Source organism: Bombyx mori, chromosome 18 (genome assembly GCF_030269925.1).
Source record: "Bombyx mori chromosome 18, ASM3026992v2".
NCBI classification, from domain to species: domain Eukaryota; kingdom Metazoa; phylum Arthropoda; class Insecta; order Lepidoptera; family Bombycidae; genus Bombyx; species Bombyx mori.
In genome coordinates, this window is record NC_085124.1 from 5,479,147 (window position 1) to 5,506,769 (window position 27,623).

General features: G+C 36.8%; 2 protein-coding genes across 4 annotated transcripts; one reads left to right on the plus strand and one right to left on the minus strand.

Annotated features, from left to right (window-relative positions):
- Window positions 1-216: 216 nt before the first annotated feature.
- On the plus strand, window positions 217-25,407 carry LOC101740328 (uncharacterized). 3 transcript variants are annotated; one of them, XM_004928151.5, is made up of 5 exons: window positions 217-536; window positions 18,611-18,704; window positions 20,855-21,085; window positions 23,082-23,211; window positions 25,149-25,407. In XM_004928151.5, the coding sequence occupies exons 2-5, from the start codon at window positions 18,636-18,638 to the stop codon at window positions 25,247-25,249; spliced, it is 531 nt and encodes a 176-aa protein (XP_004928208.1). In that variant the 5' UTR covers window positions 217-536; window positions 18,611-18,635; the 3' UTR covers window positions 25,250-25,407. The 3 variants fall into 3 exon arrangements, with proteins under 3 accessions (XP_004928208.1, XP_012547457.1, XP_021205064.1); XM_012692003.4 differs by lacking the exon at window positions 217-536 and adding an exon at window positions 18,407-18,471; XM_021349389.3 differs by lacking the exon at window positions 217-536 and adding an exon at window positions 18,414-18,476.
- Window positions 25,148-27,385, minus strand: LOC101740195 (uncharacterized). The gene has a single exon (XM_004928150.4). It carries the CDS (start codon window positions 27,331-27,333, stop codon window positions 25,735-25,737), a length of 1,599 nt encoding a protein of 532 aa, XP_004928207.2. The 5' UTR covers window positions 27,334-27,385; the 3' UTR covers window positions 25,148-25,734.
- Between the last annotated feature and the right edge of the window lie 238 nt (window positions 27,386-27,623).

The window sequence follows — 27,623 nt, forward strand, 5'->3', positions numbered from 1 at the left end:
ACTTTTCATAATTATTTATTTAATAATTACTCATACTTAATTTAGGCTTCATTGGCAATACTGTATTATTTTTAAGAAAATGTTTCTGTACCCAAATTTTTTGATACCACTTTTATTTACATTAAGCTCTAATTAATCTTCCCATAAAAATTATATTTACATTTAAAATTATTTCGGAATAAATCGAGGAAACTATTCCGTTTATATAGCAACACAGTACTAAAGTTAGTAGGTTGGATCGTCGACTTGCGAGGCTCACCGGCCTTGCTCTATGACGTAACCAGCACTGATCCTCACAAGCCGACCGGCGATCGACCGAGACATTGTGCGCTCGCGCATTCGATATATTCTATTTTCGAATTTAAATTTAACAAAATAACCGTTTATAACAGTGCACAGATAATAGCAGTGAAAACGTTTTTTACCGTAGATTTTGGGCATTGTGTTCAAAAATACGTTTGCCTTTTTTGTAATTTTAAAATACTTTACGTACATAGTTTCTAAACGACTAAAACAGAATATTTTGAATTACTTAGGTAAGTCTGTTTTACAATTATGTAAATTAATTAAAAATAAGTACTGGGTAAATTAATATATTTTTTAATAAATATATTTATCGTTTGATCTACTTGTAACAAACATTTACATGTAAAAAAAACAATCGATATTGTATTCACGAACCCGTGTTATTTGGCTACGATAAAACTTTTAATTAGTTCATCAATTAGTATCCAATTTGGCTTTATTCAACATAGATGTTAGTCTATTTCACTTGATTAGATTTAGGATACCACGAAACGAGGTTTCCAATCACAAATACAAACGCTGGCAATCAGTTAGCTGCTAAGGTCTAAATCAGCGGTGAGAATTTCCCAGGAAGTAGCGGGAAAGTGCTGAGCAACAACAGATCTAATTGGCTCGATAGAGACAGGTCGAAGTTCACTGACCTAAAATACGGCTGGAACAATTTTGTACGTCGATTTAGATGATATATTTTTATGAAGACATTATTAGCAAAAGTAATTTTAATAACATTATTTTTTGTGTCATTTTTGCTGAATTCCGACGAGTATATCCGGAACCTATGGACATCAACATGTGATGCCTCGCCCACGAAACATATATATATATATATATATATATATTTAAGTGATTTTATGACCTGGTAACTATTAATTTGACCTGATTAATTTGAGACATTAATCAACTGGGATTAAATTAAATTAAATGAGATGATATGGGATGAAATATAATCTCAGTAAAATGGTGGTCATTTACTGAGATTTTTTCAGTGGACTTTTTGGAGGATCCCGAGAAATTATGTCCAGCGGCTTTGTTTCATTTTCCCACATTTGTGCTCTTTCACAGATATTAAATAGTATATAAACCACCATTATTTCACATTTAAACTTGAAGAAACACTAAATAGACAAAATAAAACAAATTACACAACTTCACTCCTCGCGTACCCGCCAAAAAGTCACCTTGCCCACGAAAGATGCGGTTAAGACCATGGATGATACACTTAATATTTAAGGTTAAGACATGGTTAAGACTCGATTCTCGACTTCTGCGAGTCCACCATCTCGCAGAAGGAGGCGGCGGAACGGGACAGGCAGAGCTCTTCTTCCCTCTCGGCGCCGTGCCGCCACCGCCGAGCCGGGGGTCGGAGGAGGGCGTTTGTCCAACTCCGGCCCCTATGAGGAGGCAGTCTCCTCCCGGTGATGGTCACGGGGCGACCTAAGGGGATTGAAGCTGCGCCGCACGCTACCGTCACTCTAGGAGGATGGGACAGCACGTCGGCGACTGCGGACTGCGATGCGGTCCGCATTTTCGTCGTCGCTGTCGTCGCCGAACATACTGTGGAAGAGCAACCCGGCCGGCGGTGTATCGCGTTCAGATCCGGCAGGCTAGTTCTGGCCCAGCGGGGTATCCCGGAACACCAGCGGTATCGCCCGGGCGGCCTGGTAGGGCCGCCGTACCGCGGAGACCGACGTCGTTGGTCGTCGACTATCGCCTCGACAACCCGTCGGTCGGGCGTCCTCGGGGTGGCGCCGCGTGTCTGGTTGTAGTGTTGACCGCGGGAACCCCCCTACTCTGACCGGGTTTTGACCCCGGACGGAGATCGGACGTCGGGTGTAAGAGTGCAGGGGAGTCGTTTAGTGGGTGGGCCCTAAAATTCCTTGGGCCCGCGGTCTGCTCTCAACACCTGCAGATCGTTGAGTCTCACATACCCCGCGCGCCCCCTAGGCGCAGGAACCTCGTAGGAGGTTCGGCCCCCGGCCCGGAAAAAAAAAAGGTTAAGACTCGATTGTATTCGAATAACAGTTTTATACCCTTCGATGCAGAACGTATAAACTACTAACGCAAGCCGAAGTGAGCGACCCCGGGTGCGACAACCGTAAATTACTCAAATTTAATGTGTCAAATTGACAGTGACAATGTCAGTTTTCAGCAGGCCATCCGTTCATTCTCTAACGTCAGTTGTGCAGAGCTGTACAGAGTTTCAACCAATGAAGTAGGAAGCCTATGGAAATGAAACGTCAACCAAAATTTCGTGCCACTGTGACGTCATCTGGCCACAAAACATGGCGGCTTTAGTGCTGTACAAAAGATTTCAATGTTATCAGGTTTTATCGATAAACGTTCTTGGCTCATTTTATTTTAAATATTGTTGAGTATTATTTATTTGTAGAATTTATACTTTAATGGGAAGTAAGTAGGTATATTGTTATGTGCAAATATGATATGATTTAGATGAGTGAAATCTAAGACAAGTTCGTCCTTCGAATTTGCCAAGTAAACGATATGATGATTTTTAAAAGTTGCTACACTGATTTTATAAAGTTGTCGTTTGTCGCAAAACATAAAGATATGGCGTAGTTCAAAGCCATCAGCCCATTTCTAGCATGCTAAATGTTATCGTATTTTGAGTACGTGTTTTTCTTAGACTATTACAATCTATTTTAATTGTTTTGCTGACTCTAAAGTCCGTAACATACTACCGCAGCGCACCCCAAGGAAGGTGCGCCGCACCATTTGAATCACTTTCGCTTGAGAGTGATTCAAATTTTAAACTTATCAAGGGACCGCGTGAAAAAAAAAACACCTACAGAACATTTATTCATTAATTACAAACGTCATTCCTTGTGACTTCCTCTCTAAAATCACTTAATTATTAAATATTTAACAAATTTACAATAGTGTTTTACTCACTGCGGAATAAAACTATTTTATTTAAATAGTTCCGAAGAGATTTTGTCGGTAGCCTTTTTCCCGAAATATCTAAACAGAATGTCTAAATATGTTTTGATGACATATTTTAAAGCTTATATCAAATTTATTTATTATAAAAAAAAAGAACACAATATTCCTAACCTAAAAGTACATGTTATTATCCGCAACATGCTTCGTCAGATTACAGAAATAAAGTTATCAGCAACATGTTTCGTCAAAAAGTACAATACTTACTTTCAGCTGCAAGCGTCGTCATATTTTAAAGTGGTATTTATGATTAGTGTCATGATCAATAGATTCCGACCGAAAAATGGATTTTTCGGATGAGGGCTCCATAATGAATTTAAATACATATAGATAATAGTTTTAGGACATCGACTTTCTTGAGATCCTATAAAATACGTTTTAATTATTATTTTTGTATGTTTTAAGCATGATAAATTATGAAATTTTATATAATCAATCATATTAAATCGATATCATAGTCAATAAATAATGTACAACCCAAAACAGACGGCCGAACTGACGTGACAATGACATTTGGCGCGCAAAACATGGCGGATTTTCGGCCTCATTAGACGGAGACGGAGACATTTACGTATATTCATGTTTCATTTTATGTACGCACTGAAATACTGTTATATTGTTTTCTTGCGAGTTAAAGTGCTGAGTAAGAACGAGATAGATATATGTTTATGTGTGTGCCTTCAAAATGGGTGCTATTTATATATGCAATTGTACGTATAGAACAATATGTCGTGTCCCTACTATATAGGTCTATGGTTTCAACTAAGTCAGCAGTTTGACGAATAATTAAGAAAATAAAATTTAATTTGTAAATCCCCAGTAACGTCGACAAAATATTGATTGAGATTTCTTTTTTAAGACTTGATCAACTTTTGATTACAAGAACGCTTACACTGACTACGAAACCTCCGTGGTATATTTTATGAATATCAATCACGCGATTCCCAAATTCATTGAGCTATTTCAATATTTTTTTTATTATAAATATAACTAGCTGACCCGGCAGACTTCGTACTCCCTCAATCGATAAATAAAAGACCTAAACTTTTGTATAAAATTAACTTAAAACAAACAAAGGGAATCCGTCCGACGGGGGGGACACCTCTAAGGAAAAACAAAATTGTTATTTTTATTTAATTCCAAGCATTTTCATACTTATCTACCTTTTAAACCTTCTCTGGACTTCCACAAATAATTCAAGATCAAATTTAGCCGAATCGGTCCAGCCGTTCTCGAGTTTTAGCGAGACTAACGAACAGCAATTCATTTTTATATACACTTCTATAGATAGATAAACTAAAATGTACGGACTGTTATAAATTTCAGAAAATTCAAATTTATAGCAACCACGAATGAAAGATGAATGAGTAAGTTGAATGACTCTAACATTTAAATCCGGTAACAATATTTCCATTGCATGTTACCAAAACAAACTTCATTATGGTTAAACAGGTGACACGAACAAGCGTACATTATTAACTACACGTATCGTAGGTGGATTGAGAAGGTCAATAACCCGACATATTATTATCAATACTACTACATCGAACCATCAATGTGTAATAATAGGTTTCAAAGATTTATGGATAATATTTTTAGAACGAGTATTTTATTTATACTCGTAACTATGCGTTGTAGATTTAGATTTATCAAATGTATATTTATGAACGAATAGCTTTGGATGTTTATTTCAAGTATTCTTGTGTTCTATGCTTTTTACGTCATAGAGATCGCGTTGGTCACGATTCGGATTTTTTTGAAATGGAGACTTTAAATCAAAGTTTTGTTCTGTGCATATCATTTAGATGTTTTAATGTAATTATACACTTCTGTACAATATTTAAAAATAAAACCGATTACCATTTTCCATTACAAATAATGATGTATCTTTAATGAGTACTGAACGAGCAACGTCATCGATATTATTCGTCTAGTTAATTGGAAAATATCAAGAACACTTAAATGAGATTAAAATTTACTTCTCGTGCGAAATCGTATTCTCGCATTAAAACTGTATAATCTCAAAACTTACTAATTTTACAGGAGAGTGTTTTAAAGGTTTAAAAAGTGATATTTTTAATATTAATCATCTTTGCCACATTTACTTTTTATTTTTTACCAGTTACATTATCTGTCTTTTAAAGTAAGATAAAATTATATATTAATTTTGTTAGTATGTAGTACCTAGTCAAAACATAGGTAAACAAACAAAAAAAAAAAACTAAAACTAAACTACGCTCTTTTGATAATATTTATGAGAAAAATACTGGTGATACCAAAAGATTCCGCATATTAACTCAATTTCGAATCTTTTTGGAAATTGTGCATTTTAATTCGAAAAGACAAAATGTTTATCTATGCAATATTCGCATAATTGATCACATCTAAAGCGTTTACCATAAATCATGGACGTCACAATCTAAAAGGCGTCCTCTATGAAATAGTTCTTAGACAATGAACGGCAAGACTACGGAATTGCCATTACGCCGTACCACGACTCGAGATTATTTGAATTTTCCATAAGATGACCAATTTGCTTGTTTCATTTCATATATTAGTTAGGACCGTAGGAATATAAAACAAGGACAGTAGGAACATAAAACAAGATTTTAGTATGAAATGGTCCACATAAGAATGAATATTACCTAAGCTATAAATTCGTTACGGACACTGATCACGCAAGTCGTTAGCTTATCTGGCTCTTTCGATTTTTTATTATTACTGTTGTTATTAATCGATTAATATAAATCGATTTAAAAATCGCTTTTATGTAATAGAATAGAAGATTTTCTTAATTTACCGCTGGTAGGACGTCTTGTGTCTTGTGAGTCCGCGCAAGTAGCTACCACCACCTTTTTTTTTTCGGGCAGGGGGCCGTACCTCAAGCGAGGTTTCCGCGCCTAGGGAGTGCGCGTAGTACTTAAAGGTCTGCAGATGTTGAGAGCAGACCGCGGGTACAAGGATGTGTAAGGGCCCTACCCATCAAACGACTCCCCTTATACTCTCTCACCCGACATCCTATTTATACCCGAGGTCAAAACCCAGTCAGGGTAGGGGGGCTCCCACGGTCAACACTACAACCAGACTCGCAGCGTCACCCTAGGACGCCCGACCGACGGGTCGTCGAGGCGATAGTCAACGACTCTACGTCGACTCTCTCGGTGCGGCAGATCGACAAGCCGTCCCAGGCGGTGCCGCTGGTGTTCCGGAATACCCCGCTGGACCCGAACCAGCCTGCCAGATCGGAACGCGATACACCGCCAACCGGTTGTTCTTACACAACAGTTCCGTAGCACTGCTGCCCTGCAGCGCGCTAGAACATAGGTAGCACGCCGCTCGGTCTCTCCCCCTTGGGTCGCCCATTACATTCACCGGTAGATAGGTCGCCACCTACAGGGGCCGGAATCGGGCAAAAGTCCTTCTCCGGCCCCCGACTTGGCGGCGACGGACAGGTCCGGAGAGTTATGAGCTCTCCCTCTCTCATTCCGCCGCCTCCTTCTGCGAGATGGTGGACAATTCGAGCATCGCCTTCCAGAACTGGTCGCTGCCAAACATCGTAGCCACGACGGTACCCCAAGTAAAAATGACTTTTGATGACCGAAACATCACTATTATTATTAGTAAAGCAATAACTAAACTAATATACCTGTATGTATGTACATTTCATGTTATCTTGTTAATAAAATTATCGAAAGCAAGTTTTCCTTTAAAAATAGCTGTAATTATTTAACTGTTAATATAGGATGTAAAGACTTTGGCTGTATACTTCTAGGCACAGTACTAATTAAAACAGGTGTTATTGTTTACGATACGTCACCGCATAATGTTGTGACTCGTCACGGTGACACACATTGAATACACGCTTTAGGTAAAGCATTTTAATGCACTCGATACTGGTTGAAAGTACTGCCAGCAATGAACTGTGGCATGAAGGTAACATAGATAATAAAAAAAGGGTGCGTGTACTTATGTACGCGCGTAAGAAGTTATACTTTATTTTTATTAAATTTATTTCTTTTTTTATTTATTTAAATTTTAATCAATTTGAAAAAAAATCGATTAAACAACATCCTCAAACACGCATATTGGACATTCCTTTTCTTGACATCGTATAAATTCGGTAATTCTCGCTACGGTTCGGAAAGTTCACCTGCGGCTATATTCAGACTCGCCAAGCTACGTCGGTCGTATTGTAATGAGCGATTTAGTGGGCAGCTTCATCCTGTTAATTTTGTGTCACGGTGCGCGCGCATCGTAAAATTTCACTCTCATCAATTTTTCATAACGCGCCTAAAGAAGTATAACTTCAAAAATACCACTATATGTAATATATACATCGACGAACATCAGTGTAATTTGTAGATACCGTTCATTTCAAAAAAATGATGACAAAACAAAAGAACGCATAACTAAATTTTTAATTAATAACAATCATAAGCTGGCTTGTAAGGCGGGTATTATTGTTCAAGATTGACGACAGCATTGTCTTTGTGATTGTGTGTATGATCTGTGGTCCTGAAAAAATTACATTGATTTCTTAACTTTAGAGTTATCCAAGTCCTAATAAACAAAACTGATTGGATTAATTACGAATTTTCACCATAGATTAAATATTAAATCCCTATAAGTGTTTTAATAGGAAATAATTTACTACAAAAAAGAACACAGTCAGATTAAGCTACAAAGCTTGCAACGCGGACTTTTCAGTCGAAAATGACTATAGGGCTCTTTCTGAAAAAGTAACCAGCCAGCGATTTGGCTGGCCCCTGGCATTGCTGACGACCATTAGCGACGATGAACACTCACTATCAGGTGAGCCGTCTGCTCGTCGATCGAGAGGCAATAAAAAAAATGCCAAATTTAAAGGAACATGGCTGCTACCTTGCAGTGTCACCATAACGTTCTGAATCAACTTAGTTCACAATGAATTAAAAAATCCATTTTCTTAAAAACAAATGACGATTAGTGATATTACGATGACGTTTACGTATGGCAATCTACATACACATATCACTCGGTCCTGTGGAACTTATGCCGCATTAGACGTAGCCCGTGGTTTTATCCGAGTTCGACATTTTGTAATTCAGAAATAATGTAACACGTTATATTCTCCCAGTATAAAGAGTTGCTTGTATTCCTTCAAGTCCATTAACTACGAATTGTGGATCTTTTGATATGTAAAGTAGCGAGCCAGCAAACACACTCTCCTATATATTGTGGTAGATAGACCGACGTTACCGCTTGATATCATGTTCACTACAGGTTATATCTACTTTGTATATAAATTCGTTCAGTCATCTTTGCGTGATTAACTCACAAACTTTTTTTTTCTACCTATGTTGATAGCCTTGAGAGACTATTTCAGCTTCGCCCCAGCGTGTAGGTGGGCTCTTAGGGCTCAAACCGGAAGTGTTGCTAACACTGGGCCTAGCAAGAGCAGTGCTTCGCAGAATCTACCACCGCATCGGAAACGCGACCCACTGAGAAGATCTGACGAGAAACTCAGTGGGCTGTATATATGGGTTAATTTACTCGTCGAGCCCTTCGTCGTAAGCGACAGGTTCGGCGAAGACGGCGACCGCTTGAGGTACACTCAAACGCAAACGAAAGGCATTACAGATACATCTACGCGTTCATTTTTAAGAAATCTTTTTTGAAATTATTTGTCCGAAAGCTTACAGTATTAGTGACAGAAAAAACTACATAGTAATTCACTTAAAAATTTTTAATTTTCAAAAAAATGCTGGACAATGTAATAAAAATAAAGCGCACTGCGTTTGATTAAGCCGCTCGCTCCTAATCTTTTCAGTTTTATTTATATTCCTTTTTTGGAATTAAAGTAAGTTTATGATGGCTTAAGATAATTTACATAATAAAATAAAAATACAGGTCCTCAATTTTTTTTCGCTGCTTCTTCTCAGGACCTGTTGGCTCTTAGAATCGGTGAGTTTATCTTTACATTCAATAAGAATGTTAAATGTCATTCAAATCGATTAAATGTTTTTGAATTTGAAATTAACGTTAAGCCTATGACATCGAGAACTTTCAAACATTTATATAAAAAAAAAAACTTCAAAAGATACAAAGTAAAAGTTTGAATTTAATGATAAATAACAACCCACAACCGCCTACAGCTGGATGTCGAGAATGAAACTTGTTTTCGTAATTGGTGTCTAACGATACCATAGTAGGATATTAAATGTTTGTGATTTTTTATTGCTTAAATAGGCCAATAAGTCCACGGCTCACCAAGTGCAACGTGGCTACAGAAGCCCATGGATATCACGACACGAATGTCGCCATCCACACGTCGAAAACTCAATTATATTTTATTACGACTGTCCCAAACTTAAGACCGGAACACATGTGGAACGGAACACAATGAAGTGGTCGTGGCCTAAAGGATAAGACGTCCGGTGTATTCGTATGTAGCTATGCACCGGTGTTCGAATCCCGCCGGCTGGTACCAATTTTTTCAATGAAATACGTACTAACAAATGTTCACGATTGACTTCCACGGTGAAGGAATAACATCGTGTAATAAAAATCAAAACCGCAAAATTATAATTTGCGTCATTACTGGTTGTAGGACCTCTTGCAAATCCGCACGGGCAGGTATTACCACCACCCTGCCTATTTCTAAAAGCAGCAATGCGTTGGAAGCAATAAAAAAAGATGTCTTCTTCCTGACAATAAACAAAATGATAGTAACTACTCGTACGTGCTCACAACACAGCCTTTCAGTAAAAAGTGATTTGCCTCTGCGCAGCTTCACATTAGGAGACTTCAAACCAGATCGCGTAAATGATTCATGGGAATAACGGTCTTCACGATGCTATGTCTCGCGCGGTCTCACACCAAATTAACCATTGTGATAAATTTTAGTTCAGATCCATCACAAGTGGACAACATTACTGATCACGAGCTCAATTTACGGACGAAAATCTTGCGGCTGACCCTACAAATTCAAGTGTCCAAACATTAGCTAGTTATTTAATGTCCAAGTGTCGTGGCTAATCACAAATATTAGGCTTTTGAAAATTGCACGTGATTTATGTTTTATGCTACGGCATTATAACGATTAATTATCAATCATAGCAGTTTGTGGTGTGCGTCCATCAATATATTACCATTATATTATTGGTAATATATCGATGTGTGCGTCATTTAAATTTGGTCGAAGAGTAGACTGTATAGCGAGTCAGGTATGGTCTTATTGGATAAACTGTAATGGTTGAATTTAATTAAATTTTTTCTTTATTGCTTAGATGGGTGGACGAGTTCACAGCCCACCTGGTGTTAAGTGGTTACTGGAGCCCATAGACATTTACAACGTAAATGCGCCACCCACCTTGAGACATAAGTTCTAAGGTCTCAGTATAGTTACAACGGCTGCCCCATCCTTCAAACCTTCAACGGCAGAAATAGGCAGGGTGGTACCTACCCGTGCGGACTCGCAGGATGTCCTACCACCAGTAATTACGCAAATTATAATTTTTCGATTTACGGCAGACTTCGTAGTGTCTCAATCGATAAATAAAAGACCTAAACTTTTGTATAAAATAAACTTAAAACAAACAAAGGGAATCCGCCCGACGGGAGACACATCAAAGGGAAATCAAAATTGTTATTTTTATTTAATTCCAAGCATTTTCATATTTATCTATCTTTTAAACATTCTCTGGACTTCCACAAATAATTCAAGACCAAAATTAGCTAAATCGGTCCAGCCGTTCTCGAGTTCTAGCGAGACTAACGAACAGCAATTCATTTATATATATACCTAGTCAGGTCATAAATTCTGTCACATGTTTAACGTAAAATAATTGAAACAGGTTTATTCATTATGTAACCATTCATATACCAAAATGAACTTAACAAAACATAGATTCTTATGATACTAAAGTTTATTCAAAATGACCTCCGTGACTTTGAATACAGGCCTTCAATCTGCGCGGCCAGTCGTCTCTCGCAGCACGAACGAGGTCCATGTCAATATCGGCGGCTGCCTTAATCAAGGATGTCTTGAGTGACTCCAAATTGGGATGAGGCTTTGAGCCATAGACCTATATAGTAGGGACACGACATATTGTTCTATACGTACAATTGCTTATATAAATAGGACCCATTTTGAAGGTACACACATAAACATATATCTATCTCGTTCTTACTCAGCACTTTAACTCGCAGGAAAACAATATAACAGTATTTCAGTGCGTACATAAAATGAAACATGAATATACGTAAATGTCTCCGTCTCCGTCTAATGAGGCCGAAAATCCGCCATGTTTAGCGCGCCAAATGTCATTGTCACGTCAGTTCGGCCGTCTGTTTTGGGTTGTACATTATTTATTGACTTTGATATCGATTTAATATAATTGATTATATAAAATTTCATAATTTATCATGCTTAAAACATACAAAAATAATAATTAAAACGTATTTTATAGGATCTCAAGAAAGTCGATGTCCTAAAACTATTATCTATATGTATTTAAATTCATTATGGAGCCCTCATCCGAAAAATCCATTTTTCGGTCGGAATCTATTGATCATGACACTAATCATAAATACCACTTTAAAATATGTCATCAAAACATATTTAGACATTCTGTTTAGATATTTCGGGAAAAAGGCTACCGACAAAATCTCTTCGGAACTATTTAAATAAAATAGTTTTATTCCGCAGTGAGTAAAACACTATTGTAAATTTGTTAAATATTTAATAATTAAGTGATTTTAGAGAGGAAGTCACAAGGAATGACGTTTGTAATTAATGAATAAATGTTCTGTAGGTGTTTTTCTTTTCACGCGGTCCCTTGATAAGTTTAAAATTTGAATCACTCAAGCGAAAGTGATTCAAATGGTGCGGCGCACCTTCCTTGGGGTGCGCTGCGGTAGTATGTTACGGACTTTAGAGTCAGCAAAACAATTAAAATAGATTGTAATAGTCTAAGAAAAACACGTACTCAAAATACTATAACATTTAGCATGCTAGAAATGGGCTGATGGCTTTGAACTACGCCATATCTTTATGTTTTGCGACAAACGACAACTTTATAAAATCAGTGTAGCAACTTTTAAAAATCATCATATCGTTTACTTGGCAAATTCGAAGGACGAACTTGTCTTAGATTTCACCCATCTAAATCATATCATATTTGCACTTAACAATATACCTACTTATTTCCCATTAAAGTATAAATTCTACAAATAAATAATACTCAACAATATTTAAAATAAAATGAACCAAGAACGTTTATCGATAAAACCTGATAACATTGAAATCTTTTGTACAGCACTAAAGCCGCCATGTTTTGTGGCCAGATGACGTCACAGTGGCACAATGAAGTAGGAAACCTATGGAAATGAAACGTCGACCAAAATTTCGTGCCACTGTGTTTTTTCATTGGTTCATTTTATTTTAAATCTTGTTGAGTATTATTTATTTGTAGAATTTATACTTTAATGGGAAGTAAGTAGGTATATTGTTATGTGCAAATATGATATGATTTAGATGGGTGAAATCTAAGACAAGTTCGTCCTTCGAATTTGCCAAGTAAACGATATGATGATTTTTAAAAGTTGCTACACTGATTTTATAAAGTTGTCGTTTGTCGCAAAACATAAAGATATGGCGTAGTTCAAAGCCATCAGCCCATTTCTAGCATGCTAAATGTTATCGTATTTTGAGTACGTGTTTTTCTTAGACTATTACAATCTATTTTAATTATTTTGCTGACTCTAAAGTCCGTAACATACTACCGCAGCGCACCCCAAGGAAGGTGCGCCGCACCATTTGAATCACTTTCGCTTGAGAGTGATTCAAATTTTAAACTTATCAAAGGACCGCGTGAAAAAAAAAACACCTACAGAACCATACCCATTCATTAATTACAAACGTCATTCCTTGTGACTTCCTCTCTAAAATCACTTAATTATTAAATATTTAACAAATTTACAATAGTGTTTTACTCACTGCGGAATAAAACTATTTTATTTAAATAGTTCCGAAGAGATTTTGTCGGTAGCCTTTTTCCCGAAATATCTAAACAGAATGTCTAAATATGTTTTGATGACATATTTTAAAGTGGTATTTGTGATTAGTGTCATGATCAATAGATTCCGACCGAAAAATGGATTTTTCGGATGAGGGCTCCATAATGAATTTAAATACATATAGATAATAGTTTTAGGGCATCGACTTTCTTGAGATCCTATAAAATACGTTTTAATTATTATTTTTGTATGTTTTAAGCATGATAAATTATGAAATTTTATATAATCAATCATATTAAACCGATATCAAAGTCAATAAATAATGTACAACCCAAAACAGACGGCCGAACTGACGTGACAATGACATTTGGCGCGCTAAACATGGCGGATTTTCGGCCTCATTAGACGGAGACGGAGATATTTACGTATATTCATGTTTCATTTTATGTACGCACTGAAATACTGTTATATTGTTTTCCTGCGAGTTAAAGTGCTGAGTAAGAACGAGATAGATATATGTTTATGTATGTGCCTTCAAAATGGGTGCTATTTATATAAGCAATTGTACGTATAGAACAATATGTCGTGTCCCTACTATATAGGTCTATGCAGTGGCACGAAATTTTGGTTGACGTTTCATTTCCATAGGTTTCCTACTTCATTGCTTTGAGCACGCTTTTTCCTCCAAGTGTTGCCATATCTTGTAATCTAACGGATTCAAATCTGGACTAGAGGAGGGCCAGTCTTCGTTGAGGATGAAGTCGATTTCACGCGCCGCCAGCCAGTCTTGTGTGCTCTTCGCTCTATGAGCTGGCGCCGAATCTTGTTGGAATACCCAGTGCCTGTTATTGAACATGGTATGAGAAACAGGTTCCACAAGGTTCGTCAGGACTGTATTTTGATACACAACTGCATTCGTTTTTACACCTTTCTCACAAAAATGTACCTCTGTTAAGCCCCAATAAGAAACTCCCAACCATACCATGAGCGACGATGGAAAATGACCTCGTTGACGCGGAATACGGTTGCTCGCTTCTTCACTACTGTGTGCGTACACCTTATCATTTTGTTTATTGTAGCTCTCTTCTACGGTAAAAATTTTTTCATCACAAAAAAGATATTCCCGATATTTTTTTCCCGCGTACCGCTTCAACAAAGCGCGGCATCTCTTCAGTCTCAGGTCCATTAGACGAGCATTCAAACGATGTCTTGTTTTTCTTCGATATGCCCGAAGCCCTAAGTCTTCATTTAACACCCTTTTCACCGTGGTTCTGCTTAACCCCATCTGAAGGGCCAACAGTTTCTGCTTACGTTTGGGATTTCTTTGAATTCGCGCCTTCACAGCTTTTATCACTACTGGAGTCCTAACAGACCGAGGGCGACCACTTCTTGACCTGTCATCTACACTAGAGTCTTCATTGTATCGTTTGATGGTACGATAAACGAATCTTTTGGTTATATTCAAATTTTTCAGTATGTTAAAAATTTGAATTGGCGCGTAACCGCAACGATGCAACGCAATAACCATAGATTATACCTACACCTTTATTGCAACACGGTCTTCTTTAAGCGTCCACTCCATATTTAAAAATGAGTTAAAATTCTAAAAGTATACATTTTTATTTTCATGAACAATTCGAAATTCGAATTCAATAAACTTTTTTGTGGCCAGCATTCTAAAAGAAAAGTTTTTACTGTGTGACAGTACTTATGACCTGACTAGTTATATATTATTTTCGATGTATTAATATTATTGTATAATAACGTTTGTACATTTGTTGTAACTGACGATTTCAATTATAAAGAATTCTAAACGACTTACATACTTTATTCAACTCGTTTCGTCATAGAATGATATATGGCTCGTAACAATTTAGTGAATTGACGCGCGTTTGTTAAATAGGCCCATAAAAATAGTTCGTTTAAATAGCTTAAGGAACACGATGTGTAAGAGCACTGTTTATACAGTGTGTTAAATAAAATACCGAAACAGGAATATATTACTGAACTGATGTAAACAAAAAAAAAACAATTTATTTACTCAGCTAAGAATAAATAAATGAAATTTTTGTTTTGTTTATTTATTTATGTGTGATACTAACAGTACAATATATCCATATAGTAAATTAAAGATATGAACTATTTCACGGACCAAAAATTCTTGTGTCTGGTGGAAATCAGCTGAATATCGCCCTCTACTTTGATGCGCGGTACCGATGATTACACGCGGCATTTTTGATCGACATTTCAATAGAAAAAACGTTTGATCAATAATACCCAAAAATAAATCAAACAGCCTTACACCCTTCGATATGGTATGCATATATAGGTGAATATGAACGAACTCTTTACTGCCATCCTGACAATTCTATTGCGCTATACCTAATGAATGAAGATATTTTTGAAGTCTTTTTGAAGGATTTTTGAATTTATGAAGAATTTTTGAAGTCATCGTAGCCTAAAGTATAAGACGTCCGGTGCATTCGTGTTGAACGATACACCGGTATTCGAATCTCAAGCGGGTACCAATTTTTCTACTGAAATATGTACTCAACAAATGCTCACGATTGACTTCCACGGTGAAGGAATAACATCGTGTAATAAAAATCAAGTCCGCAAAATTATAATCTGCGTAATTACTGGTGGTAGAACCTCTTGTAAGTCCGCGCGGGTAAGCACCACCACTGCCTATTTCTACCGTGGAGCAGTAATGCGTTTCGGTTTGAAGGGTGGGGTAGCCGTTGTAACTATACTGAGACCTTAGAACTTATATATCAAGGTGGGAGGCGCATTTACGTTGTAGATGTTTATGGACTCCAGTAACCACTTAACACCAGGTTGGCTGTGAGTTCGTCCACACATCTAAGCAATAAAAAATATATAAAAAAAAAGTGATTCGTATGGGTTCAAGAATCCACTAATACCTAATGCGCGGAGATAGTCACGTATGCCTACTTATTGTTTTTAAATTACATACTTATAGAACGAACTAAACTGACTCTGAAACTAGTTTCGACCACAAACGTGGTGAGCAATAAGAACTGGTCGACTCGGACCGTGCTAAGTATTCGCGGGGGTGAACAGGTTTTTGCTACACATGCACCTTCTATGCACAGAAAGGCTGCACCTAGTTGATTTTCTAATTCATCGTAAATTTTCTTCGATTATAGTTTTTTATTCTTGATTGAGAGACTTAGATCATATGCCACAGGAAGAGTGACGACAATCACGTAGGTAGTGATATAATTAGGAGCTTTTTTTCCTACCTATTTGCTGATAGCCTAGGGAGAGTGCTATTCCAGCTACGCCTGGACGGGTAGGTGAGCTCATGGGCTCAACCTGAGAGAATATGCTAAAACTAGTCCTAGCAAGCGCAGTGTTTCGCAAAATCTACTAACGGATCGGAATCGCGACCGACTGAGAAGATCCGGCGAGAAATTCAGTACTCTGTGTTTTTGGGTTAGTTCGCTCGTCGAGTTCTTGCTAGCTGGTGCTTGACAGACCTAAAAGCACCGAGAGTAGATCTGGGGGATCCGACAGGACATGTTTCGGTCAAAGGCGACTTTGCGTTGCCCCGCCGTGGTCGGATAAGACTATTACCCTCTTGGAATTTGGCATACGAATGTTCTGTCTAATAAAAAATATTACACAATCACCATTAGTGCCATGCGAAAGGCCTAAGTCGAAACATATTTTTGATTCGACAATCGTCATAAAACACTTCATTGTATTCTTGAATTTCGAATATTCCCGACATACAGACCCGTTACGATTCACAGCTGCTTACAATGCACCCGGCGTTCGCATTCCCTAAAGAATCGGACATAAAAAGAAGAAAGGGATACACGGTGCCACATTTTGCGAGGTCGCTTGTGTTTTATACGGTACTGACCTTGAAGGGCGCGGTCGGGAACCTTAAAGGGCGCACCGAACTCCCGTCACGTACCGCCACGCCAAAATACTTGACAACAGTCCAGTTACAATGCGACACGACAAAATAACAGTTCATGAATGAGTTTTTGAAATCGAATTAATTCATTTGGATGTTCAGTTAAATTTAGATTCGTGTTTTACGATCATTTCTAATGCAGTTCTGAGAACCAACTTATACCCACGCTACGTAATACAATTCACTGTTTAAAAGAATTCTCTGTCGGATTCGTCATTGTGACTGTCTCGAATGAAGAATTACATTCATTTCGTGCATAAGAGTATTGAAAAATTAGACTCGAGGTTATTGACCTTATTTCCTATTAACAGTATTCCCATCTATCTTCCTATTTAACTTTCTAACTGTTAACCTTTATCTCGTATCTTAATGATTGGCTAGTGCCAAAATAATTATGCGTTCTAATTTAAAGTATAAAAACCTATGCTACCGTCGCAATTAAAATTTGAATCTTATCTGAAGGCAGCTTCAGCAGAGCACTTCGTTTACGGTGTTTATAGGCTCTTGTAACCTTTTAAACACGTCCTTACGGATCCATCAGATCCAATAACCTTTGCATTAGACGCCTTCAGCTCTAACACTAGGAGCAGGCTTAGGGACCTCGGTAACCGTAGGTACTCGTCGAACTCAATAAAGAGTTCGACGTGCAAGCTAACCCATGAATCAGTTCGCTGAGTTTCTCGCCGGATCTTCTGAGCGGGTCGAGATTCCGATCCGGTAGTAGATTCATTCGCGAAGTAGCTGCTCTTGAGCTGTTAGGTCTCCGTCGGAGGCGCTCGGGCAGCGGTTAGCAAATCCCACCCCTCTTGGCTGAGCCTTTGCTCGCCAACTGTCCTGGTGAAACTGGAAAGGCCTCCGGGCCACCAGTAATCCTTCAATCATAAAAAAAACCTTTTAATATTAGTTGGGTTTTTATTACACCATAAATTACAAACATAGAAAAAAAATTGATTTTTTAAAATCCATTCTCATTTTTAAACTTGTTACACTTTTAATTATGGCAACATCGACGTGAGAATACCCAAGGCAGGTCAAGTGTGACTCCTCTTTAAACCTCTATAAAGCGGTGCTGTGAACCGAAAAGGTTTCAAAAACCATTTTAAAGGGACTACCTTTTTGTTGTTTTCCGAACTTGGAAAGGTTCAATGCAATTTGGTGCTCATGATAATTATTCTGTGCCCATGAACGTGAAAATAGCACATCGTTTTTAGATTGCGAACGATTCGGTCGTGTAGTTGGGAGTGGGAACTACTTGTAAAGTTACGTTAGTTAATTACTTAATTAGGTTATCAGAAACTTTCTAGGAAAAACTACAGTTTAAAAAAAACAAACAAGAAATACAATAATTAATTATTTTTAAACATTCTAGGACACTAATTTTATTATTTTATTTTACAGAATTTCAGATGACATTACTATCAAGATGACAAGAAAGTTTTTGTTTTGTTTTCCACTTCGCGTGGGAAACGTTGTCTTCGGATTCATTGTTATTGTAAGTTGATTAATTAATTATATTCATTTCACATTTCTTATTTGATATGAAAATGGATATACGAAGTAATATATCCAGAGTTTAAAAAAAAATATGTAAATTTATGACATGAAAAGTCAGGTTTTTTATTATAATTTGTTACACGCTATAAATATATTCACTTAATAATGCTACTTATGGACACTTCTTTTTCCGTGAAAAATCTTGCAGGTGTTAAATAATGATGAAATAACAATTAAAAGGCTAAAAATAAAATTACTACGATACGAAAAAATATATATTTGGCGCCTGATTGAACTTAAGAAATGAATAAACAAATTGCATATTTTTTCTTTCAGGCGCATTCTCCTAATAAATTTAAGGTATTTTAACTTCACCTTCGTTGTATGCATATCTTGTTGGAAATACATGAGTATAAGTTTCATCAAACGATCAGGAAAAAAACGATGACAGCTGTACGATTTTTCAATTGTTTTAGTATGTTTTTTACGCCAAGCTACATTTTGATGATCAATATACCTAATTTATCTAAGCATTAGTTAATCTGACATATTATTATGTTGTAAAGTCCAAATTTTAATAACTTTTTGATAATTTTTTGAGCATTTTCTAATTATCCCCTCCACGTTTATTTCCTAAAAACTTTACTACTATTATAGATATCGATATTATATTGATTTACCTACCAATGAACTACATTGAAATGATACTTTCATACAATGAAAAATTCACCCTAAACGATATTTTAAAACTGAAATTTTCAGGCCTTATAATGGATATGATAAGACGATTCTAGCAATATTTCAATATACATATATTTTAACGAAAGATTCTAAACCATATTTATGTACAGTCGCGTTTAATAAGTTTAAATTACTCATATTTTTGAACAAAAGCGTATTTAGCCCATCTAGCATCTTTTATGCCCTCGCACGTGGTCAAAATAAAATAGGTACAAATGTAACAAGTTAATTGAAAGTGTCGAGGCCAGCGCCCCAAACACAGCTGCGCCCACACCCTGCACTATAGATAAAGCCGCCCGTGTTTTTGAATCAGTTTACGTCGATTGATACGTCACGACGATCCATTAACGGTGCTTTTAGGTACCTCAATCACCGGTCACCGTCCTCGCCGAACCCGTAACTTGCGACGAAGGGCTCGACGAGTAAATTAACCCATAGACACAGCTCACTGAGTTTCTTGCCGGATCTTTTCAGTGGGTCGCGTTTCCGATCCGGTGGTAGATTCCGCGAAGCACTGCTCTTGCTTGCCAGTACTAGCATCACCTCCGGTTTGAGCTCCTAGAGCTCACCTACACACTAGGGTAAAGCTGATATAGCCTCTCAAGGCTATCAATATAGGTAGGAAATAAAAAGATACGTCGCTGTCCGTGAGCACTCGTAAGCATATTTCAACTTACGTAACCATCAGAAGGCGGCAAACGCCACAGGAGACATGAACGTGTTACATGAATGTAACACAAACGTCAAATGTAACAACGTCACGAATGTTAAACGAAAATAAATAATAGCTTAATAGTTGGATTTTCTATAAAAGAGTATTTTGTTAGTTAAAATTTAACTAACAAAATACGCTTTTATATTTAACTAACAAAATACGCTTTTATAGAAAATCCAACTAAAATTAGAAAATCAATTTTAATAAATTTTAATTAAAAATAGTGTAAGAAAAAATGATCTTATTGTAAAAAAGCGTGGGGTGCTTTTCAGGATATTGTCAAAATCTATCCCTTATATCTCTTCTACTCATATCTATTCATAATATATTTATAACTACTGATACCATGCACCCCACGCTTTTTTTACAATAAAATCATTTTTTCTTACTCTACTTTTGATTCAAATTTATTAAAATTTATTTTCTATTTTTTTTTTGGCTTTTCTATAAAAGCGTATTTTGTTAGTTTTTTTAAACTATTATTTGTTTTTAATTTTTTAGTTGAATTTCAAATTTTCAATATGTTTTTCAATTATTTTCTTTTAATTTTTAATTGTCATCGGTCCTTAATAAGTATATCAAATTTCGAGTTAATGCGACGTTTTGAAGGGGGTCAAAATCATGTTCAAAGATTCCGTTACATACATACTGTCTGAAGCTAATAAAAGCGTATTAACATTTTTGTATTACAGATAATAGCTGTAGCGGTATTGGCGTTCAGTCTATTCGAATTGGCAGATAACCTGGTGAATGGCTACAGGGACGACACGAGGTTCCGTGACTTCCAGAACCTTGAAAAAATCTTCGGTTCCGACCGTGACATATTAGTGACATACACTATTATTGTATATTACATGTCCTACATAATTGTGTCTCTATTATTGCTTTTGTTCAGTATTTTACTCGCCTGTGGTGCTTGGAAGGTAATTTTGATATTTTTTTTAAGTGTTTATTATCTAGTTGTGAATAAATATAAAAATGGTCGCTCGAAGGAGTAGTAAGTAGGCAGCCGCTTAGTTATGACCCTGGCATTGCTCATGTCCATGAACAACGGTGACAAGTTACTATCAAGTGGGCCGTATGTTCATTTACATACGATGACATTAAAATAGACCAACAACTATTATTTTATGTCTGTATTCTAATTTTGAATACATAATTTTGGTAATGCTTTTGATTCTCGTATTAAATTTAAAAAGTTTTATTTAGAACGTTCGACTTGTGGGCGAACCCTTTTATTTGTGAAAATAAACATTAGAAATCATTCAAATTCAAAAACAGAACAAGAACCCGATAAATAATAATGTTTACATTTGCCGGAATTTATATTTAGTTTCACAGATTATACTTAGGTTATAGAGATGGCAACAAAACTTTATTTCATAGATTCTATGTATTTTTTTAAACACGTTTTCTAAAATCTAATATCAATTTACGAAACAAGAGCAGAAAACGGAAACGTAGCTAACGTTAATGGAACTCGGAAACTCGTTCAATAAACTAATTGATGACGTGTCTGAAACCAATAAACTCGTATTGGCAGCTCACAATAAAATGAACAACATGATACCTACGTGATCCATTTTGCGTTCTGCCTATAAGTGACGTAATCTAATGAATATATATTTTAGCGGTAGGCAGCGGCTTGGCTCTGCCCCTGGCATTGCTGAAGTTCATGGGCGACGGTAACCACTCACCATCTGGTGGGCCGTATGCTCGTCTGCCTACAAGGGCAATAAAAAAAATAAAAAAAAATTATAATAATAGGTGAAGCAAAAACTTTGTACCCCTTTTTACGAAAATTGCGCGGACGGAGGAGTATGAAATTTTCCACACTTATATAGAGAATATAGAGAAGGAGTGCAGAATGTTAATATTTTTTTTTAATTATACGTTAATAATACATTAAATCAATAAAAAAAACATTACACACACTATAATGTATTTGACACACACACATATATATACGCTTTGTTTATTGTCAAACTTTTGCTTGCAGTCTGTGGTCAAATTGATAATAGGTTAATATTGTTTATCTTTAATATTATTTGTCTATAGTGTAGCCTTGGCGAAATCTGTGATTATAGAAGTACAATAAATACTCTTTGACAATAGAACCATATTAATGTCCAAGCTTATACGGGGGACCACTAGTAATTGCACTGGATTTGTTAGTACCGTTGGAGCTCCGTGATATGCACATTTGGGCTTAAACGGTAAATAAGTGGCATCTTTCTCCTTCTCCAGTCGTACTCCTCATGGCTGAGGGTCGTGAATGCCTACCATTGAAGCAGATAGGATCTTATTTTCCGATTTCCGGCTTAGAGTTTTGATGATATATTTTTAATTCAACAATATTCACATAATCTGTATCCTTTAGTAAAAGACTAAGATGTCTGGTGTGCCTACGTCTATGAAGTAATTCAACCTTGCCAAGGTTTAAATCCTGGAGGCAAGGAGTAATTCGATTTTCGGTTCAAATTAATATTATTAAGAAATACGTTTGCTTTATCGAGATCTATGAGAAAAAAACCTGACTCAGGGTTGTTTAATATGAAATATTTATTACCTTTATTAAATTTAAAAATCTTCACGTCACAAATTGAACAAGGAAAGCGCGTCCTATACTTTTATCAAACTCCATAAATATTGGTTAACAGACAACGTGTTAATTTCACCACCTATTTCTGCGGTGAAGAAGTAATGCGTTTCGGTTTGAAGGGTGGGGAAGCCGTTGTGACTATACTGAGACCTTAGAACTATATCTCAAGGTGTGTGGCGCATTTACGTTATAGATGTCTATGGGCTCCAGTAACCACTTAACCTCAGGTGGGCTGTGAGCTCGTCCACACATCTAAGCAATTAAAAAAATAATAATAATATAAAATTCGATATTTATAATACGTTTATTTTTTGCAGGCCAATTCCTGTTTAGTGAGTACATTCTTCGTGTATAGTTTCTTCCATCTGTTCCTTACAATAGGACTTATTGTGTGGGAGGCTTTAACAGCTGGCTGGATACAACTCGGGCTGATTTTGCTCTCAGATGGTACTTATAATCTTAAATTATTAAGTAATTAAGTAGTATTAAATAATTTAAAAAATATTTTTCTTCTCCTACTAATCTACTTTTGTGAGTCGTTGATATAATTATAGTTTTAATTTACCGATTTAAATTAACCCATTGCCGATTTAATCTTTATTCTTTTTATTTTATAATCTATGATGATTCGACTAATTAACACTATCTAGTCTGGCACTATCTTTGACTTCAGATTTCATCTTCACGTCTATCGCATTTCATTCACATATCAGATTGAACCATAAAATTAGATTGAGTTGTATTTTTATTTCTAACTAAATACGTACTTCTAATACGTACTCAACAAATGTTCACGATTGACTTCCACGGTGAAGGAATAATATCGTGTAATAAAAATGAAACCCGCAAAATTATAATTTGCGTAATTACTGGTGGTAGGACCTCTTGTAAGTCCGCGCGGGTGGGTACCACCAACCTGCCTATTTCTGCCGAGAAGCAGTAATGCGTTTCGGTTTGAAGGGTGGGGGCAGCCGTTGTAACTATACTTGAGACCTTAGAACTTGTATCTCAAGGTGGGTGGCGCATTTACGTTGTGGATGTCTATGGGCTCCAGTAACCACTTAATACCAGGTGGGCTGTGAGCTCGTCCACCCATCGAAGCAATAAAAAAAAAGGCGATTTTCATGTAACAATTACAATTTATAATACTTCGGTGAAAGGACGTTTGAAGCACTTTAGTAACATAACACGGAGGTACATACCTCATAATCAAAAATAACAAATTAAAGTGATTGCCTCGTGTGAATTCTTTATAAGATTTCAATTCACTTTAGAGTAAAACGAATGCATTTTTTATTGAACATCAATATATCTGAGAAGTTCGCTGAATCCCTCGAGTCAACCAAGGCGAATGGATTTGTTCATTTCCTAATCCCATTATTGAAATGAGATTTCGATAAAAAAAATTACCAAGTCATGATTCATTTACTGTAATTTCATATGAATTTTGTTGAAATCGTGGACTCTAGAGGAAGCGCAAAGAAATTATTTTAGTATTACTTATGACAAATATTGTAAAATAGAGTTAAAACAAACAAATCTTCGACTATAAATAAAAGTAAATCTGTAAAAAGCTATCTTTCTTAACGGATAAGACGTCCGGTGCATTCGTATCTGGCGATGCAACAGTGTTCGAATCCCGTAGGCGGGTACCAATTTTTCTAATGAAATACGTACTTGACAAATGTTCACGATTTACTTCCACGGTGAAGGAATAGAATCGTGTCATAAAAATCAAACCCGCAAAATTAAAATTTGCGTAATTACTGGTAGTAGGACTATAGCTTATAAAGTATTTTTTCCAATTTCTCGAGTCGTAGACTTCTTTAAAGTACTTTTAGTCTTGCAATAATCGTTACATTTTTTCCTATGTTTCAAATAATGTACGATTTTTATGGCGACGGACAGCTGTCCAGAAGTCCACAAAGATAATTTTGATTGTAAGATATTATAGCTCAATTTACACGTTAGTTTACTAACCATCACAATTAACAAAATAGCTATCTTCTACACATCTAACATTAAAAGACAGTGGTTAGACTTTAGTCTAGCATGACTACGATAGTAGTACAGCACTCAGAAGCCATTTAAAAAAATATATATAAATTAGTCGGGACGTTTTTAAGTCGTATCATCGAGGAAATATGAAACTCTTTTTTTTTCTTCCTACCTATGCTGATAGCCTTGAGAGGCTATATCAGCTTCGCCCTAGCGTGTAGGTGAGCTCACAGGGCTCAAACCGGAGTGTTGCTAGCATTGGCCCTAGCAAGAGCAGTGCTTCGCAGAATTTACCACCGGGTCGGAAACGCGACCCACTGAGAAGATCCGGCGAGAAACTCAGTGGGCTGTGAGAAACACTAAATTTTATAACCATTTTGTTCCAGTGCTCCTCATTGTTTGCTTGTTCGGCGTCAAATATCTGATGGAAGCCATCCGAACAGGGAACATCTACAGTCGACCGGGAGAAATTTATGATAAGTACTAAAGAGAAACGATACAAGACCAATAAAACACACAATCGAAGAAACTTTGCCAAAATTACCTTTTCTCGCTATGAAATTCTAAAATTTCATTACTATTTTGAATGAAACACGAGTTTAGTTAAGAAATATTTATTTTAATTAAAATAAAATAACTTAATAATAACGCATTTTTATTCAACAACAACTTATTCCTTCTAAAAGACACGAAATCGACAAATATAAATAAAATGAAATAAAAACACATAAATGCAATCGATATTTTTAACACAGAGAGATGTCTTCCTTCCTTCAGATTCTTTTTTTAATATCCACTTCCGTTCCTTCAGATTCACTTTGTACAATTTTACAACGATTATTATCACGTCAAATAATTCCATAAAAATATAGAATTCAGAGATTCACACAATCCTTACTTCAACTATCTTGAATTAACTCAAGAATAAATGTCTCGAATTTGAAACTTAATCACACAAATATAGTATTCAGTCTAAAGATATTTGTGTAGAAACTTGTCAATTGATTCTTCAAGCGTTTCTCTTGAGTCTCTTCTTCTCCGACGACGTCCCAGCATCATGGGTACAACCATGGCCATGGTTGCTGGCACCATACCCGCTCCAACTGCCGCAAGCAGAGTCGAACTGTCAGGAGATGAATTCTGAATAATTTTCCTTCTCACAGCTCTATTTTTATTTGGCCTTATTTGCGTTGCAGCAACTTCTAAATCGTTTTTCTTGTCTAAATCTCGCTTAGACTCCTCGACAGTTTGGAAGCTTTTTTCTACTTCTAATAATCCACCGTGTGACGTTGTCATGTTTGTATGTGCTTTGTCCACTGGCAACACAGTTAAAGCAACTGCTTGATGGGACGTCATTGTTGTGACGTCATTACCGTCTTCCGGAGCTGGGTAGTTCAGCGAACGTTGGCGTTTTTTGTTCTTATAGCCTTTGGTGGTAGAAAGCAAAACCCACTGTCCGTCACTATATGGTGGTCTTGAGGAACGATCACTGTCGTACTCTGGGGAACCTGCATAAACTACTTGTGTTGGTCGACGCAAGGGGCGTTTTTGCATTGAACTTTGTGCTTGATGTAGAGCTTCGTATTCATAAGGGAAATTTGCTGGACGATTGTCAGTAACAACTGAGTCTGACATTCCATAATATCCTTCTTCATCGTTTGTATAGTTTTCATCCGTATCACAGTTCGGCTTATGAGGACGTCGTCCATCATCTGGAGCCCACATAGAAGGATAAGAAGCTTGCTGAGGCTTACTCCATGTTGTAAACGTTGGTTTGGATGGTAATTCCGGTTCATAGTCTTGAGGTACGTGTAACTTGTTATTAATAAAACCTGGACGCGCTAAGCTGGGTCTTTTTTGTTGATAATTGTAACTGCTTCCAGTGCCTTGATGTGATTCAAATCTATCGTCGTCTGGAAGTCGACTATCGTCCTCAGTCCACTGGTTGGGCTTTTGTTTTTTTATATTAGGCTTCCACTTAGATATCTTGCTAGTAGACCAAGCTACAGGTTCTAAAGTTACCCAGCCGTCTTTGTCATCAAAAGGATGCTTATGCTGTTTTACCTTTAGTCTATTCCATGTTGTGAATACATTACCTTTGTCTTCTTCCCCACTTTCCATTTGAGAGAAACGATCGTGTTTGTATTTGTCCTTTTTCAATTTGGCTGCTAATGCTGTGATAGCCTGTAAGCGGTCTAGAGGATAGTCACGAAAGTCCTTTAATTTGTCTTCACCTAGTGCGTATTCATCAAAACCATCTTCTTCTGCGTATCCTTCTTGACACGAAGGTCCGTAACATCTCGGTTCGTTACCATCTAAATCATGAATAATATGAGTCATAAGGTTCTTTACTTCCGCATCGTCCGCTGTGCTTTTGATTCCAAATTTCTTCTTCCACTGTGGTTGTCTATCATGAGCTTCGATAACAGTTATTGAGTCTCGTCCTGGTACTTCTAATTGATACTGCTTCGTTTTCTGATCATAGTTTTCAATTTGAGTAGAATCATTTGGATCGGCCACGGCTAACCCTAATATACAAAACACAACCGATCGCACTGTTATTTTCATCATGATAATTTCACTTTCGTTAGATCGCGTGTCTGCACGCGGGCTGTGCGCGCGTGTACTGAGATCCGCCGGTGACTGCGGCACTCTGATATAGTTTTCTTTTGGATGCACAATAACCCTCCCTGCGCTCTAATGCAATGGTAATTTTAGTTCAGTCACGACGAATAAGCGATATAATTATGTGACGATTGTCGTTTGCTGGCGATTATCTTAATTTGCTATCGCCACTCTCGCAGGGCCGCGACCCGCGCTCGGGTGAAACCGTTTTTCATTTTATGGGATGTTTTCTCCGT

Excerpts from the sequence above, each read along its gene's own strand:
- LOC101740328 (XM_004928151.5), top strand. The coding sequence starts at position 18,636 with ATGACAAGAAAGTTTTTGTTTTGTTTTCCACTTCGCGTGGGAAACGTT. Across the intron at positions 18,705-20,854 it reads TCTTCGGATTCATTGTTATT|ATAATAGCTGTAGCGGTATT; the intron begins GTAAGTTGATTA and ends TTTGTATTACAG. Across the intron at positions 21,086-23,081 it reads TCGCCTGTGGTGCTTGGAAG|GCCAATTCCTGTTTAGTGAG; the intron begins GTAATTTTGATA and ends TATTTTTTGCAG.
- LOC101740195 (XM_004928150.4), bottom strand. The coding sequence starts at position 27,333 with ATGATGAAAATAACAGTGCGATCGGTTGTGTTTTGTATATTAGGGTTA.